Source organism: Rhododendron vialii, chromosome 7a (assembly GCF_030253575.1).
Source record: "Rhododendron vialii isolate Sample 1 chromosome 7a, ASM3025357v1".
Classification (NCBI taxonomy): Eukaryota; Viridiplantae; Streptophyta; class Magnoliopsida; order Ericales; family Ericaceae; genus Rhododendron; species Rhododendron vialii.
In genome coordinates, this window is record NC_080563.1 from 38637910 (window position 1) to 38651242 (window position 13333).

At 37.8% G+C, this 13333-nt stretch overlaps 3 protein-coding genes across 16 annotated transcripts in view; 2 read left to right on the top strand and 1 right to left on the bottom strand.

Moving 5' to 3' along the window:
- Positions 1 to 634: 634 nt before the first annotated feature.
- Positions 635 to 4378, top strand: LOC131332051 (pentatricopeptide repeat-containing protein At2g37310-like). Of its 2 annotated transcripts, XR_009201578.1 has the most exons (3): positions 635 to 1114; positions 1839 to 3761; positions 4343 to 4378. XR_009201578.1 is itself a non-coding variant. In XM_058366088.1 (2 exons), exons 1-2 carry the CDS (start codon positions 798 to 800, stop codon positions 3514 to 3516), a joined length of 1995 nt encoding a protein of 664 aa, XP_058222071.1. In that variant the 5' UTR covers positions 635 to 797; the 3' UTR covers positions 3517 to 3927. The 2 variants fall into 2 exon arrangements, 1 of the variants encoding a protein (XP_058222071.1); XM_058366088.1 differs by lacking the exon at positions 4343 to 4378 and having other exon boundaries at positions 1839 to 3927.
- A 1365-nt stretch (positions 4379 to 5743) lies between these two features.
- Positions 5744 to 10730, bottom strand: LOC131332054 (protein MODIFIER OF SNC1 11-like). Of its 4 annotated transcripts, none has more exons than XR_009201586.1 (7): positions 10203 to 10730; positions 7564 to 7656; positions 7312 to 7437; positions 7105 to 7168; positions 6944 to 7005; positions 6805 to 6847; positions 5744 to 6715 (listed from the first exon to the last, which is right to left on the bottom strand). XR_009201586.1 is itself a non-coding variant. In XM_058366091.1 (7 exons), exons 2-6 carry the CDS (start codon positions 10514 to 10516, stop codon positions 6967 to 6969), a joined length of 636 nt encoding a protein of 211 aa, XP_058222074.1. In that variant the 5' UTR covers positions 10517 to 10525; positions 10594 to 10703; the 3' UTR covers positions 5744 to 6715; positions 6944 to 6966. The 4 variants fall into 4 exon arrangements, 2 of the variants coding, with proteins under 2 accessions (XP_058222074.1, XP_058222072.1); XR_009201585.1 differs by having other exon boundaries at positions 6800 to 6847; XM_058366091.1 differs by lacking the exon at positions 6805 to 6847 and having other exon boundaries at positions 10203 to 10525; positions 10594 to 10703.
- Positions 10731 to 12857: 2127 nt separating this feature from the next.
- LOC131332044 (uncharacterized) overlaps positions 12858 to 13333 on the top strand; it is a 44705-nt gene continuing 44229 nt past the window's right edge. For 6 of the 10 annotated variants that reach the window (XM_058366067.1, XM_058366070.1, XM_058366071.1 and 3 more), the window contains exon 1: positions 12864 to 13165. The gene's annotated coding sequence lies outside the window, so the exon portion shown is untranslated. Of the gene's footprint in view, positions 13166 to 13333 lie in introns of all 10 variants that reach the window. The other 4 variants (XM_058366068.1, XM_058366072.1, XM_058366074.1 and 1 more) reach the window with 1 other exon arrangement.

Consider the following 13333-nt stretch of genomic DNA (forward strand, 5'->3'; position numbering starts at 1 on the left):
TCCAATTTGGGATTGGCACTACAAATTCCCCTTTTTAAATATTTTAACAACTTCTTTTACTTTTTAAATAGAAGTACACTATATATATTCAAAAGAGATTAAATTCTTTACACCGCCGGTGCAAAAATATTTGTTTCATCCAAATCAATTACATTGGGCCAAATCACAATGTTCTATTCATTGGGACCATTGTTTTGATGACATGGCGCAATGCAATTGATTTGGAGAAAATAAATGTTTACACCGCCGGTGTGTATAATTTATTCTCTATTCAAAAAGTAAAAAGAAAAGAAAAGAATTTGATAAAAAAATCATTACAGACGAACAAACACGAATGGCGAAATTGTCAAATATTTTGAAGAGTATTTACGAGAGAAAAAACCAAACAAAATTCACAAGGGCAACTTTTTAAAAACTAAAATCTCAAAATCTCTCTGTTCCTTTTTAATATTTTAATAATTTCTTTTACTTTTTAAATTAAATAGAAGTACACTATATATATTTAAAAAAAGAATTTGATAAAAAAATCATTAAAAACGAACAAACACGAATGGCAAAATTGTCAAATATCTTGAAGAGAACGGCGAAATTGTCAAATATTTTGAAGAGAATATTTATGAGAGAAAAAAAAATCAAACAAAATTTACAAGAACAACTTTTTAAAAACTAAAATCTCAAAATCTCCCTGAACCTACTTTATTAGCCAAGCAAATCCGATCGGTCTCACAAGGGAAGTTCAAAGGCCAAAGCTTGCACATAGAATGGTGGGAGCACATTGTTCGTACTTGCGCAAATGAATGAAGTTAGCGAAGTCCCTTCTGTGCCAAACACCAACCATCACCAACGGCTACATTCGCCAAACCCTCCAGGGAGCCAATGGACTCAACTACGCCGCCTACGGCCGCCTCATCCAACGCTGCACCGACCGCCGCCTCCTCCGCCAAGGCAAGCAGCTCCACGCTCGCCTCCTGCTCTCCTCCGTCGTCCTCGACAACTTCCTCGCTTCGAAGCTCATCACGTTCTACTCCAAGTCAGGTCACCTACCCGAAGCCCACAGGGTGTTCGACGAAATTCCCCACAGGAACACGTTCTCTTGGAACGCATTGCTCGCTGGGTATTGTTTGTTACGTCTTTTATTTGTGGAGTTTTAAACCCTTTTGGGTTAGTAACGAATTGGAATTCGTTTTTATCAATCAACCATGTTCATGTTCTTTAATTTATGTGATGTTGATCACTTAGGCTTCGTTTTGGATATCTTAAAAACTACACCATTTTTGCTGAACCAATAAGTCAAGCCAAAAAAACTAAATTGGTCTGAAATCAATTTTTTTGGGCGTTTGCCTTTTTTTTTGATAACTCAGGTGTCCGGACTAGCTTACGCACATCTCAACTAATCTTGGAGACCAATCCCACCGTTCACTTGTGGGGTCCTGATTAAAGTCAGAGCAAAGCTCTATATTGACTGGCCCCAAAGGAGTTGATAGTTTGGCTATATTTATTGAATCTATTTACTGTTTTCTAAGAAGCACGCGTATGGATACTAGTTCAGATGATATAGGTATGTCGGTATAGCGAAACTTAAAAGAACTAGGGTGTGGCTACAGCTGGGGTACGGCTATAAGCCTATAACAAAATGTGTTTATATTTAGGGCAATGTATAATCAATCGTTTGGGATTCTGAAATCAAGTTCTTTGGCTTTGGGGCTGTATTTGTCGTAATGGTTTTTCTGTTTTATAGAAATTTTATTTGGATGTCCTAATTCTGTTGTGTGATGCATCTATGGGATAATGACTTGGAAGCTGGAAGTATGAATACTTACAATCTATATGTCTAACAGGTATTCCTTCAACGACATGCATGTCGAAACACTTAAGTTGTTTTCCAACAGGTTATCTTCTCCTTCAGGATTCACAAAACCAGATAATTTTACAATAACGTCAGTGTTAAAGGCGTTGTCGTCATTGTTTCCGGACTTAAAACTGGCTAAAATGTTCCATGCTTTTGTCGTGCAAAATGGGTTTGATTCGGATGTCTTCACTATGAATCCTTTGGTTACGTACTACTCGAGGTGTGATGATGTTGCTTCAGCAAGGAAATTGTTTGATGCAATGCCAGAGAAAGATATTGTGACATGGAATTCGATGATTGCTGCATATTCACAAGAAGGGTATTATGAAGATTGCAAGAGATTGTACAGAGAAATATTGGATTTGGAAGGTTTAAGGCCAAATGGGGTTACAGTGCTCAGTGTTTTGCAGGCTTGCGGGCAGTCAAATGATCTTTTGTTTGGAATGGATGTTCATCAATTCATCGTCGCTAATGACATTGAAATGGACCTTTCAATTTGCAATTCGCTTATTGCATTGTATGCCAAATGTGGTAGCTTGGATTATGCAAGAGAACTTCTTGAAAACATGAGTGAGAAGAATGAAGTTACGTATGGTGCCATTATCTCTGGGTACATGGTTCATGGATTTGTAGAGCAAGCTTTGGATCTTTTCCAAGAAATGAAAAGCCCAGCATTGAGTGTGTGGAATGCTGTTATTTCTGGTCTGGTACAGAACAATCGACCTGAGGGAGCTCTAGAATTATTTCGAGAGATGCCATCCTCCGAACTAAGGCCAAACTCGGTTACACTTTCAAGCATTCTTCTTTCTGTATCCCATTTTTCTAATCTGAAAGGTGGGAAAGAAATACATGCATATGCCATTAGAAACAGCTTTTACAGGAATGTTTACGTCACCACTGCAATTATCGATACCTATGCAAAATTGGGGTTCCTTTACGGGGCACAAAGAGTGTTTGATCAATCAAAAGATAGGAGTGTGATTGTTTGGACAGCTATAATCTCAGCACATGCAGCACACGGTGATGCGAATGCGGCATTGGATCTGCATGAAAAGATGCTGAATAATGGGACTCAACCAGATCCCGTCACATTTACAGCAGTATTGACAGCTTGTTCCCATTCTGGGGTGGTTGATGAAGCTTGGAAGAACTTTGATGCAATGCTTGTGAAATACAGGATTCAGCCCACAGTGGAGCACTATGCTTGTATGGTAGGAGTTTTAAGTAGAGCTGGAAAGCTCTCTGAGGCGGTGGAATTCATTTCTAAAATGCCAATTGAGCCAAGTGCTAAGGTTTGGGGTGCTTTGCTTAATGGGGCTTCGGTTTTTGGTGATGTTGAACTTGGGATGTTTGTTTGTGACCGTTTGTTTGAGATCGAGCCAGAAAATACAGGGAATTACATTATTATGGCTAATTTATTTTCGAGAGCTGGAAGATGGGAAGAGGCTGAAAAGGTAAGGGAAAAGATGAAAAATCTTGGGTTGAAGAAGATACCTGGTAGTAGTTGGATTGAAACAAGTGGTGGGTTACAGACCTTTATTGCCAAAGATGTTACAAATGAAAGAACTGAAGAAATTTATGCAATGTTAGACAGATTGCTTTATTTTATGAGAGACCAAGGATATGTTTTGATGGATGAATTTGATGAGGAAGCTCTTTGTAATTGAGCTCCAAGAACCTACTTTGGTGAATGGCTAGCTCGATATTGCCAATCCCTTTGTTGATTGATTTGGTGGATCCTGTCAATTGAGAATGATAAGTTAATGAACAGTTCTTGAGCCTCCATCCAGTAGCTAGAATACAACATCCATATCTTGGGTCATTTGGGAAGAGGAAGAAGGAAAATATATCAGCTCTTTTATTCCAATGGGCAAGGGGAGCCTTTCGATTGCCAGTGGTGAGAAGTTTTCCAGTATACATTGACTCTGGTCTTCTGCATGTTAAGATTTTCCAGTATTTAGGTGAAAAGACAATGTCAAACTTATCTCAATTTGTGTTTGTTGCACTACATTTTGGTTAGAAAGCAAATGCACGAGAGTAGCTATTCAAATTTATTTTACCGTTACTGATTGGTAAAAGGAATTAGGATTTGAAACTCCCTCCATACCATAATGATTATCCAGTCCCCGAGAACTTACAAATAATGTTCCTTTATCAGTAAATTCCAAAATTTCTTGCATAAATTGAAATAACTCATTGATATCTAGTAACTTGTGAATTTTTAAAAAAAAAATTCTTGATAAAAATGTATTTTTTTAAGTTCTCGTTTTGCGGACTAAACGATGTTTTTGGAACGGAGGTAGTATTAATCAAAATTTAACCATGAGCACTGGCATGCTCATTGGCATGTTTAGCTTGTAACATCGCTTTGAAACAAAATATAAAGTTCCAAGCCCTACTTTTCTTCTTTATTCTATTCCAAAAGATCTTTACATAGATTTAAGGCTTCCTCTAAGTGAGTGAGGATTCCCATGTCTCCTTTTGTTCTTGTAGGTCTATGCCATTGAATCTTGGATCAACACAAGAAGAATTAGTTGGCAGATGACTCCTTTCATTGCTGCAAGACTGTAAACTATGAATCGACCTCCATCTCATATTCGTCTGTGCATTATCCACATGAATTTTAGCAACAGAGCACAAATAGAGGAAACTGTAAGTGCTCGTACGAGGATTCTATAATTTCTATGCACTTACAAGGATTCTATAATTTCTATTCTTGTGTGGAGTTCAGGCTCATTACATCCCAGTCGTCTAGTTTTTCTTGGAATCACCACTATGCCAAGAGATGCAAGAATAGACCGGAAACCCTTTATTATCTTCTGCTTGTCCTGATCTCCTTCTTGTTGAAACAGATACGATGGAAAGAAAAAGAAGTGCCAGATCATGGGTTCGAACCTAGCCTCTCCCTCCCTTTCCCACCTTGTAATAGGTTCTTACGAATGTTAAAATAACTTTGAAACCCTATAAACCCTAGGGTGCTACTCCTTGTTTATACTTCCTAGCAATTCTACTTCCACTTAAAAAGGCTTTTAGTCATTTTGTAAAGATGACAGAGGCGAGGGTGGCAAATCGCTTGTAGACTCCCCAAAAGCTTCTAAGCCTGGTAGCTCAAATCTTACAACTGGTTTGCTTTTTTTGAATGCTTCTGATAGAATGAATTGAATAAAAAACAATATGTTATAGATCATTCTACTTACACGGGGTGAAAATAAATTAAACGAGATGCTATTTTTTTTTAATAAGTAAATAATTATATATATAAAGGGATTGCCACCCAAATACAAAAAGAGGCCACAAGACAAAAAGGCCCTATACACTCTCCAAAGAGTGGAAAAGCTCAAACCAGTCTAAAAATTGATCAAGCGATGGATTACAATCTCTCTTGTCCCAACTATACAAAACCGAGATGCTGTTGATGCCATTTCTTTCTTTTTTTTCTTTTTTTTCAAGAGAGTCAGTGAAGATGCTATTGATACCATGAGCCATGACTCTTCTTCAACTTATTGGTTACTCTTTTCAAGCAAAGGAGCGATGAAACTTCCAAAAGTGAGGGAACAAGAACTAGGAACGTTTGACAAAATAGGAACATCAGAGAAACATAACAGACAAGACTAGGAAATTCAGAAATTTATACCACATAAGAAACCGAAAAACAAACAATGACTAGGAAATTCAGAAATCAGGGACCTTTCTATTTTTCTAAAAGTTCCAAAATTGAACTTGCGAAATTCTTCAATTCATTGTTACAAATCCGATTGAATAGCCAGGCAATTCAACAATTGAGATCAAGGTTAACCAACAAACACCTCCTAAGCATCAATTCAATTCCATTGACAAAGAAAGAATACCATAAGTTCTGAAATTATAGCTGTGGGAAATTTTTGTGAGAGCCAAGGACAAGAATGAGTTCAAATTCTATCCTCTGACAACTTTACCCTCAAACTTTCCCCAAATCCCCCTCATATCTGCGTGCTCAAGTATGAAAACAGCAGTAAAATAATTTTGACCCAATTGAAAAATGCAAGGTTACTATCATCTGATCCACGAATCCAAAAGTCAACATGTTCACACCATGTGCCACAAAATGTGACACACGAAGTGAACTTGTAAGCACACAAGCTCAGCACATAAAAACAAATAATGCATTACATAAACTCGACCTAAGCATCAATAACACTGGCAATATGCATGGTTCCAAAAATCAACGGCACCTTCCTAAAAGCTGTCAATCTAGAGTTAGAAAGCAAAACAAAACCAGTTGCTTTATGTTTTGCTCCAAAAACTGTTACATATTTCTGGCTATCTATAGCCTTGAATCTTACAAATCCAAAAGATTGCAGTTCTCTAAAAATAGAGACGGAAAGAAAAAAAGGAAAAAAGAAAAGACCACAGTTGTATGCTTTGTGATTTCTGGTAATAGGATTGTTCTACAAGTATGGAACTGACTATGCAGCAAATTTGACGCTCAAATTCTTGGATCAGATGATGTTAGACTCACAAAGTTAAATGTTATTGCAGATACCAAGCGAACCCACGGTATATGACATCACTACGCGTAGATATGAGGGGTTGCTCACGTGCTAATAATAGAGGAAGAAAATAAGGATAGTTGTACAGAACCAAAATTAGGAGTCAGTGCTTTCTGAAGAGTCTCAGTTCTATATCTGAAACTGAGAGCAGAAATTTTTCCCACGCCTATAATTTCAGAATTTTGATACTTTTTGTCAGTCATTAAAATAGGTTAACACTAAGGAGAAGTAGGTGTTGAGTATCCTGGCCTCACCAGGTGAACAGATACATCTGAGAAAAAAAAAAAGCTCCGTCATGCTGCCATACACCTTGAGAGGGTGTCTGATAATGGAAGATCTGCATCCAAGAATTCATAGTCAGAAAGTAGACATAACCATAGATAAGCCATGGGGAGTCAACATGCCAAAACACAAAACTCGCCATGCCATATGAGACGGCAAATTAATTAAGACAGCTCACCAAAGAAACCTATTCATTCCATGGAGAAAGCATGACAATTTAACGAAGCATGACAATAATTGATAATTCTGATCACTAAAGATAACCTCTTCACACAGATCTTACCATGAACAGAAAAACAAAGGCATTTAGGTCTCCCCGCCAGCCTTGCCCGTGATAGCTGTTTTCTGAAGTTCAAAAGCAGAAAATTACTACTCGAGGCAACAAACTAATAGGGGTACATTGGCATCAAGAGCTCTTTAAACTAGCAATTCACAAGGACTTAAAGTTTCAATATCATATGCTTTGCCATTTACTTGTGATGGACAGCCAGACGGAGCTTGTGAAAACCTGGAAACCAATGTTTAACGCATCATTAAATGTATACCAGAAATAACAACCATCAAAATTGCATCACATAGACTTATAGAAACACCGTAACAAACCCCTAACATAGTATGTGGGGAAGCCAATATTGTTGCATTGATGCTGACCTTAATGCCCTTGCTTTCTTTTTTTCCTCTTCCAAAGGATCTATCGGGGCAGCTGCTGTAAACCTGGAAAGCCTGGCTTTCTTCTTCGCCTCCTCATCAGCAGAAACAGACTGCACGGACCCAAACCTAAAATGAAAATATGACCGATCAAAAACTATTTGAACAAACAAAGAGAAAAGTGATTAGAGGTTGTAACAAATTCAATGACAAGGTACTTCTTCATCAAATAATTAAGGATGCAGATAATCAAACCTCTCCCCTCTAGCCTTTCTCTTTTGTTCTTCTGATTTCATCAATGCATCTGATCCATGCACACCGGACTCAGACCCAGACCCAGTCCCAAACCTGCAACGAGTCAGACCCGCATTTTAACAAGCTCAACTGTACACAGAAGTAGAATTGGAACTGATTCTTAAAAGGCAGAATTATAATACAGAAAATTCCTTTAGCAGTGGATAGCAGCTGCCAAATAAAAATGACAATGGCTTGGACTAGAAGAAAATCACTGCCATAGGTGCATTTCACAACACTGAAACTTGTCATCAAATTACCAATGACAAGCAAAACTTGAGGCATTTAGTCAACCAACCAATGTCTAAACTTTAACATACAATTAAAACCCTTCAGCATCTACCTTCTTGATTTCTATACGATCAAAATCCTTAAGCTTTAATTGATACCGTACAGGCGTACACGCATCTAAAACTAGCACCAAAATCAGTTAACTATACTGTACACACATCACACTTCTTCAATACCGTAAATACCATACACAATCCATACCCTACACACCTCATTATCATCTTCTTCTGCAAAACTAGCCATGTCTGGATGCATTTGGGCGAATCCCTTGTGTATCCGAGACCCGTACCCATGTCGCGTTGTGTCGACACCCATACTTCCCACAAAATCAGGGATCTATGTAACAAAGGTTTGAACATGGACAAAACAAAACATTGCCAATTGACATTCTAATGATGATGTCATAACTATCAGTGAACATCCCTGCCACCACAAATATTTTAAGTAACTTGAATATATATGGGAAACGTCAAGACGAGTGATTTCACTACTAAGAGCATCTACAACTAAGGATGTCAAAGTGGACATGGCATGCCAAGTGGATGAATTGGCATTTGAGCCAACTCCAACCAAGATGTCAATTGTCAAGGTATCGTTTGATATCTCCTCTCTCATGACAAATTTGACATCTGATGTCAAATGTTTCTTGGATTATTTTACTCCCCAAAACTTAAAATTAATGTGAAAACTTGCCTGAATAAGAAATCTGGCATAGTGATTGGAGTGGGTATTTTAGAGATGCCCAATTCAAAAATGTCAAATTGCCACTTGGGCCTTCAAAAAAGTTTGGAATCCCCACATTCGAAGCTAAGGTTGGAGATGCTCTAAGGAAACGTTTTTTGAGATCACTTTAGCATGTTCGATTCATTGGCTTGGAATGAATAAGTACCATGTTTCGAGAGTAACCTTCCGATGCATAAAGTTCTAGGGTATAACAAACAATGAGATAAGTCGGTTACGTTGGCTGTATGTGTATCTTTTGAACTTCCCCCAGAGTTTAAGAACCATAAAAAGCCTATGGAAAGACAAGACATTCATTATATGAGAAGATTAGATAAATGAGCTATAGAAGCTGTAAATTGTCTATCAAGATAAACACCATGACTAATGAAAGTAAAAATTTAGTGACAGAATGGGGTAATACACAGGGTCTACACTGAGGGCATCCTAGCCCTTATTCAAATCTCCACAAACTCCAAATTGGGTGAAAAAAAACTCCTCAAAACTGCATCCTCCTTGACTCAAACCCACATCAAATTGAGTTTTACAAAAATCAAGGGAGCCAATCCTTACTCAAACTTTTCAAGGTCATTGTGCCTTCGATATTCGCAAGTATCCCATAAGCCATAATGATGCTTTTTCTGAAAAGACTGAAATTCATGAATACATTTGAGTTTTCACATTGGGGTGGTTCACATCAAATAAAGTTTTTACTCAACTTTTTACTTCATTCAAATAAAGTTTGAGTCAAGGAAAGAATATGTGGTCTTATTAGTAACAGTTACTCAAAATGTGCTGATATTAAAAGAAACTGGATAGATGTACTAAAACAAGAAAAACTCATAAGCTAGACTTTCATCTTGGATGTAATCTCTGCCTTGGGGAAAATAAATCCCACTCCCATCTTTTCTTGTCCTAGAGTGAAATGGGATTACCAATGATCCAGTGGATCTGTCTGGGATTTTGAGTTGGGCAAGGCAATTCAGAGGTGGTAACTCGATGGCTCACATTGTCCTTGGAGCAACAATTTACTGGCTTTGGAAGGAAAGAAACGGGAGGGTTTTTCAGCACCAGATTATGGACTGTCTTCTTTGCAGTGCCTTCTCAAGGAGGACATTTGGGTATGCATGATTCTCGGAGAGGGAATAAAGCCTCTTCCCGCAATCTATCCATTTCTGCAGCCGGGAGAATTCATAGGAACCTCTTTCTCTTTTCCTAGATGTTGTGGGGTTAGTAGCTGTTTTTGGTGTTAATTTCTCCACGAAGTGCTCTGGTTTGTGAGACTGCGCAAGGACTAGTTCCTTTTGTTCGTGGATTAAGCCCAAACCCAAACCCTAATCCTATCAATTGAAACAGAATAACAGAACACAAACCCAATCCCATAACCGTACCTTAAGATAATTACGGGGGGTTTCTGCTAAACTTAATGGACTAAAACCAATGTTTTTACAGATTTCTGGGCAGGTCATTCTCCTCGCATAATCAACTAAAATACCATTTAGCAGAAACAACTTAAACTATTGTCATTAGCCAGCAGCCCAATAATATAGCGGAACTGCACCTCCAACAAAGGGAGAAAATTATTATACCTTTCTGCTCGAGTATTCCGCTTCTCTTCCTCCGAGATCTGCACAGGCACTCCGAACCGCTCCGCTCTTCGCATCTTCTTCTGGGTATAGGAAACTGTAACGTCGTCGTTGTTGGCGCCGTTGTTTTTCACGGCCATTGGATCAGCCGCCGCGTCTCCGGTCGTTGGAGAGTCTCCGAGGCTCTTCGGTTCGTCGATTTCCTCGGGAGACGAGTCCGTGGCAGCAGTGAGAGGTGGTGGTAGTTGAGGAGCCGGTGAAGCGTCGTTGGTGGTGGTGGTGGAGTTTTCCTCTTTCGGCGCGGTCGATGTAGCCATTGATGGAGCAGAGAGAGAGAGAGAGAGAGAGAGAGAGAGAGTTGATGTGCTGCTGTGTATCCCAGAGAGAGAGAGAGAGAGAGAGAGAGAGAGTTGATGTGCTGCTGTGTATCCCTAGTTCTAGTTGGACAACCAGAGCGAGAAGCGTGATAATGGAATTGCAGATGGAGAGTTCACGCCCTGTTTGGTACCTATGCAATGGAAAGGAAAGGAAAGGAAAGTTAAGTATAGGAAAGGTTGAGGAAAATCTAGGAGGAAAATATTTGTTCATAAGTACTTCATTTGTTTGATTTTTTCTTCTCTTTTTCTTCTTTTTTTCCTCAAATCAAACAAAGGAAGAGGACATTAAATTATTTTTCCTTTTCTTTTACTAGTATTTCTTTTTTATAGGTACCAAACAAACCCAGTTTTTCTCGTAATCACAAACTAGGCCTAATCGGACTAGGGTTTATTTTTAGAAAATAAAATAAACCACGGGTCACTAGTTACAGATCTTAGAAAATTATAATCATTCTAAATTATTAATTTTGTGAACGTCTAATAAAATGTTAATTTGCAAATACGTGAAGATTAGGTATAAATTTGTGAAATTTTTTGACATATAATCAAAATTTTTATATTATGATGTTGTATTTTTTTTTAAAATCATATTGCTCGTTTCTAGAAGGTAATTTACAATGTGTGCACTATGTACAGTGTATATATGGCTGGAAAAATATCATACTCCCTCCGTTTTTAAATGAAAGTTCAATACGAAAAGACATGTAATATTTGAATAAAGAATTAAGTATTTTAGTGCTTAAATTCTTTTATTTCTTGACGCTAAACTAAATATCTCAATAATTTTGAAAACTTACTATGTAATTAGCTATGGTGTAATTAAACTTATCCACGCATCTCACACATCATTCTCTCTAATATATTTTCTCTCTTTATTATATTTTTTAATTGTATTTTTTGACTCTATACAAAAAATAATAATGTAGATTTATTGAACTGTTAAAAAAACTGTTCAAATCAAACCCTTTCTGGTCATTTTTTTGTTGATTTCTCGTGGGTAATCTTAATATCACGTTTTGATCATATTGAGCGATTCAGATCATCAAAATTCGATCGGAAAATAAGAGAAATGAGGAGGTCCGCACTTAAGATTCTCACAAAAAAAATTTCTGTATGTAAGGATATGATATGTCTTAAACTTTTAAATACAATAAGAACATAAAAAGGTATAAATTAGTCTAACCTCTTCTTCTTTCTAAAGATTAAACAAAATGACTTTCAAATTGCGTTATCAAAATTTAAATATACCATTGTGAACCTTTATGTAAATAAATAAATAAAGATAGTCTCTTTTTTGTCCATCCTATGCGGATGAATGCTTGTACTATTGAAATTAGAAACTTCAAAATTAGAAACTTCAAATATGTTCTTTTTTCAAGAGAATTCAGGTACTTTGCTTCTCTAAAGTTCACAATTTTGAACTTTTACGTATATCGCAAATTTTGCCCAATTTTTGGTGTCTAGCTAAGTGGTTCAAATTGCTCGAACTTGTAAGATTTTCTTAAAAAATTGTTCATATGAAAGGAATCTTAAAATATGGGCTACCTCAATTTTTGCGACAATTCAGTAAAAACAAACTAAGAAAAACGTCAAAATACAAAGTACGTGAACTACATTTATATAAGTGTGGCCCACATTGCAACACAATACGATCTACATAATATATTTGATTTTTTTTATATTAGTTTTATAGGTACTCCATATTTTTTAGAATTTGATATCCAAATAATAAGAGTAACACTACAGGTACAGAAATTTTGGGACCGAATCCGGACCGACGGCCGCCGGCGAGCCATCTCCGGCCACCGGACGGCCGATCCGAGCCGTCCAAAAATTCTAAAAAAAAAAACCGAGGGGCCCCACGCGGGAATCAACGTCATCCGAGGTGTGTAGGGTGCTTGATCGGAGCACCCCTTTTCGTATGTGTATATGTTTGGACGGCTCGGATCGGCCGTCCGGTGGCCGGAGATGGCTCGCCGGCGGCCGTCGGTCCGGATTCGGTCCCAAAATTTCTGTACCTGTATCATTTTTGAAATAATAATTACTGCATTGTTACATGATTACCTTTAATTGTTGCTTTTTTTTATGTTGCTTTTTTTTATATTAGTTTTATAGGTACTCCATATTTTTTAGAATTTGATATCCAAATAATAATTACTGCATTGTTACATGATTACCTTTAATTGTTACTTTATACTGTTGTCCTCATGAATTGACTAAACCTTAAGCAAGGTCAAAACGGTCAACAATCTTAAAACTTCCAGCGACGGTATTTTTGGGTTGTTTTGTTGACTTGGACGATTTTGATAGGAGTATTTCCCACTTCAAAGTTTCTTTGAACAACCCTACCGCCGGGCAACGAAGTAAAATTCCTAGCGGCACTCGATTCACAGACACGATGGGGAACGTTGATTCGTAGGGGGCGGAGAGAGAGAGAGAGAGAGAGAGAGAGAGAGAGAGATCTGCGAAGAAGACAGGTGATTATTCGTCTCTCGATCATCGAACTTTCAAGCCTCGATTCAGCATCTCCATCGTCAATCTAATCACCATTTTTCCAGACCCATCCTCGACCTAGTACCATCGATTCAGGTAAACACATGAACAGAACCTTGATTCGGCCGTACCCATGGTTTTCCGACACCGTTCCTTAATACTCCATCGTACCCGGCACGTCTTTTGCTGTACGGATGCGATGGTTTCACTTGTAGTTTTCTGTGTATTTATCTCCGTGGATAAATTGTTTCTTCATTGCTGAAA

Bases quoted from the DNA above. Each gene is read 5' to 3' on its own strand.
- LOC131332054 (XM_058366089.1), bottom strand. From the start codon at position 10,516: ATGGCTACATCGACCGCGCCGAAAGAGGAAAACTCCACCACCACCACC. The intron at 7,438-7,563 runs GTTTGATTATCT...TTTTCATTTTAG, and splicing joins AGAAAGGCTAGAGGGGAGAG to GTTTGGGTCCGTGCAGTCTG. The intron at 7,006-7,104 runs TTAAGTCCTTGT...TTTGAACTTCAG, and splicing joins AAGCATATGATATTGAAACT to AAAACAGCTATCACGGGCAA.
- LOC131332051 (XM_058366088.1), top strand. From the start codon at position 798: ATGAAGTTAGCGAAGTCCCTTCTGTGCCAAACACCAACCATCACCAAC. The intron at 1,115-1,838 runs GTATTGTTTGTT...TATGTCTAACAG, and splicing joins TGGAACGCATTGCTCGCTGG to GTATTCCTTCAACGACATGC.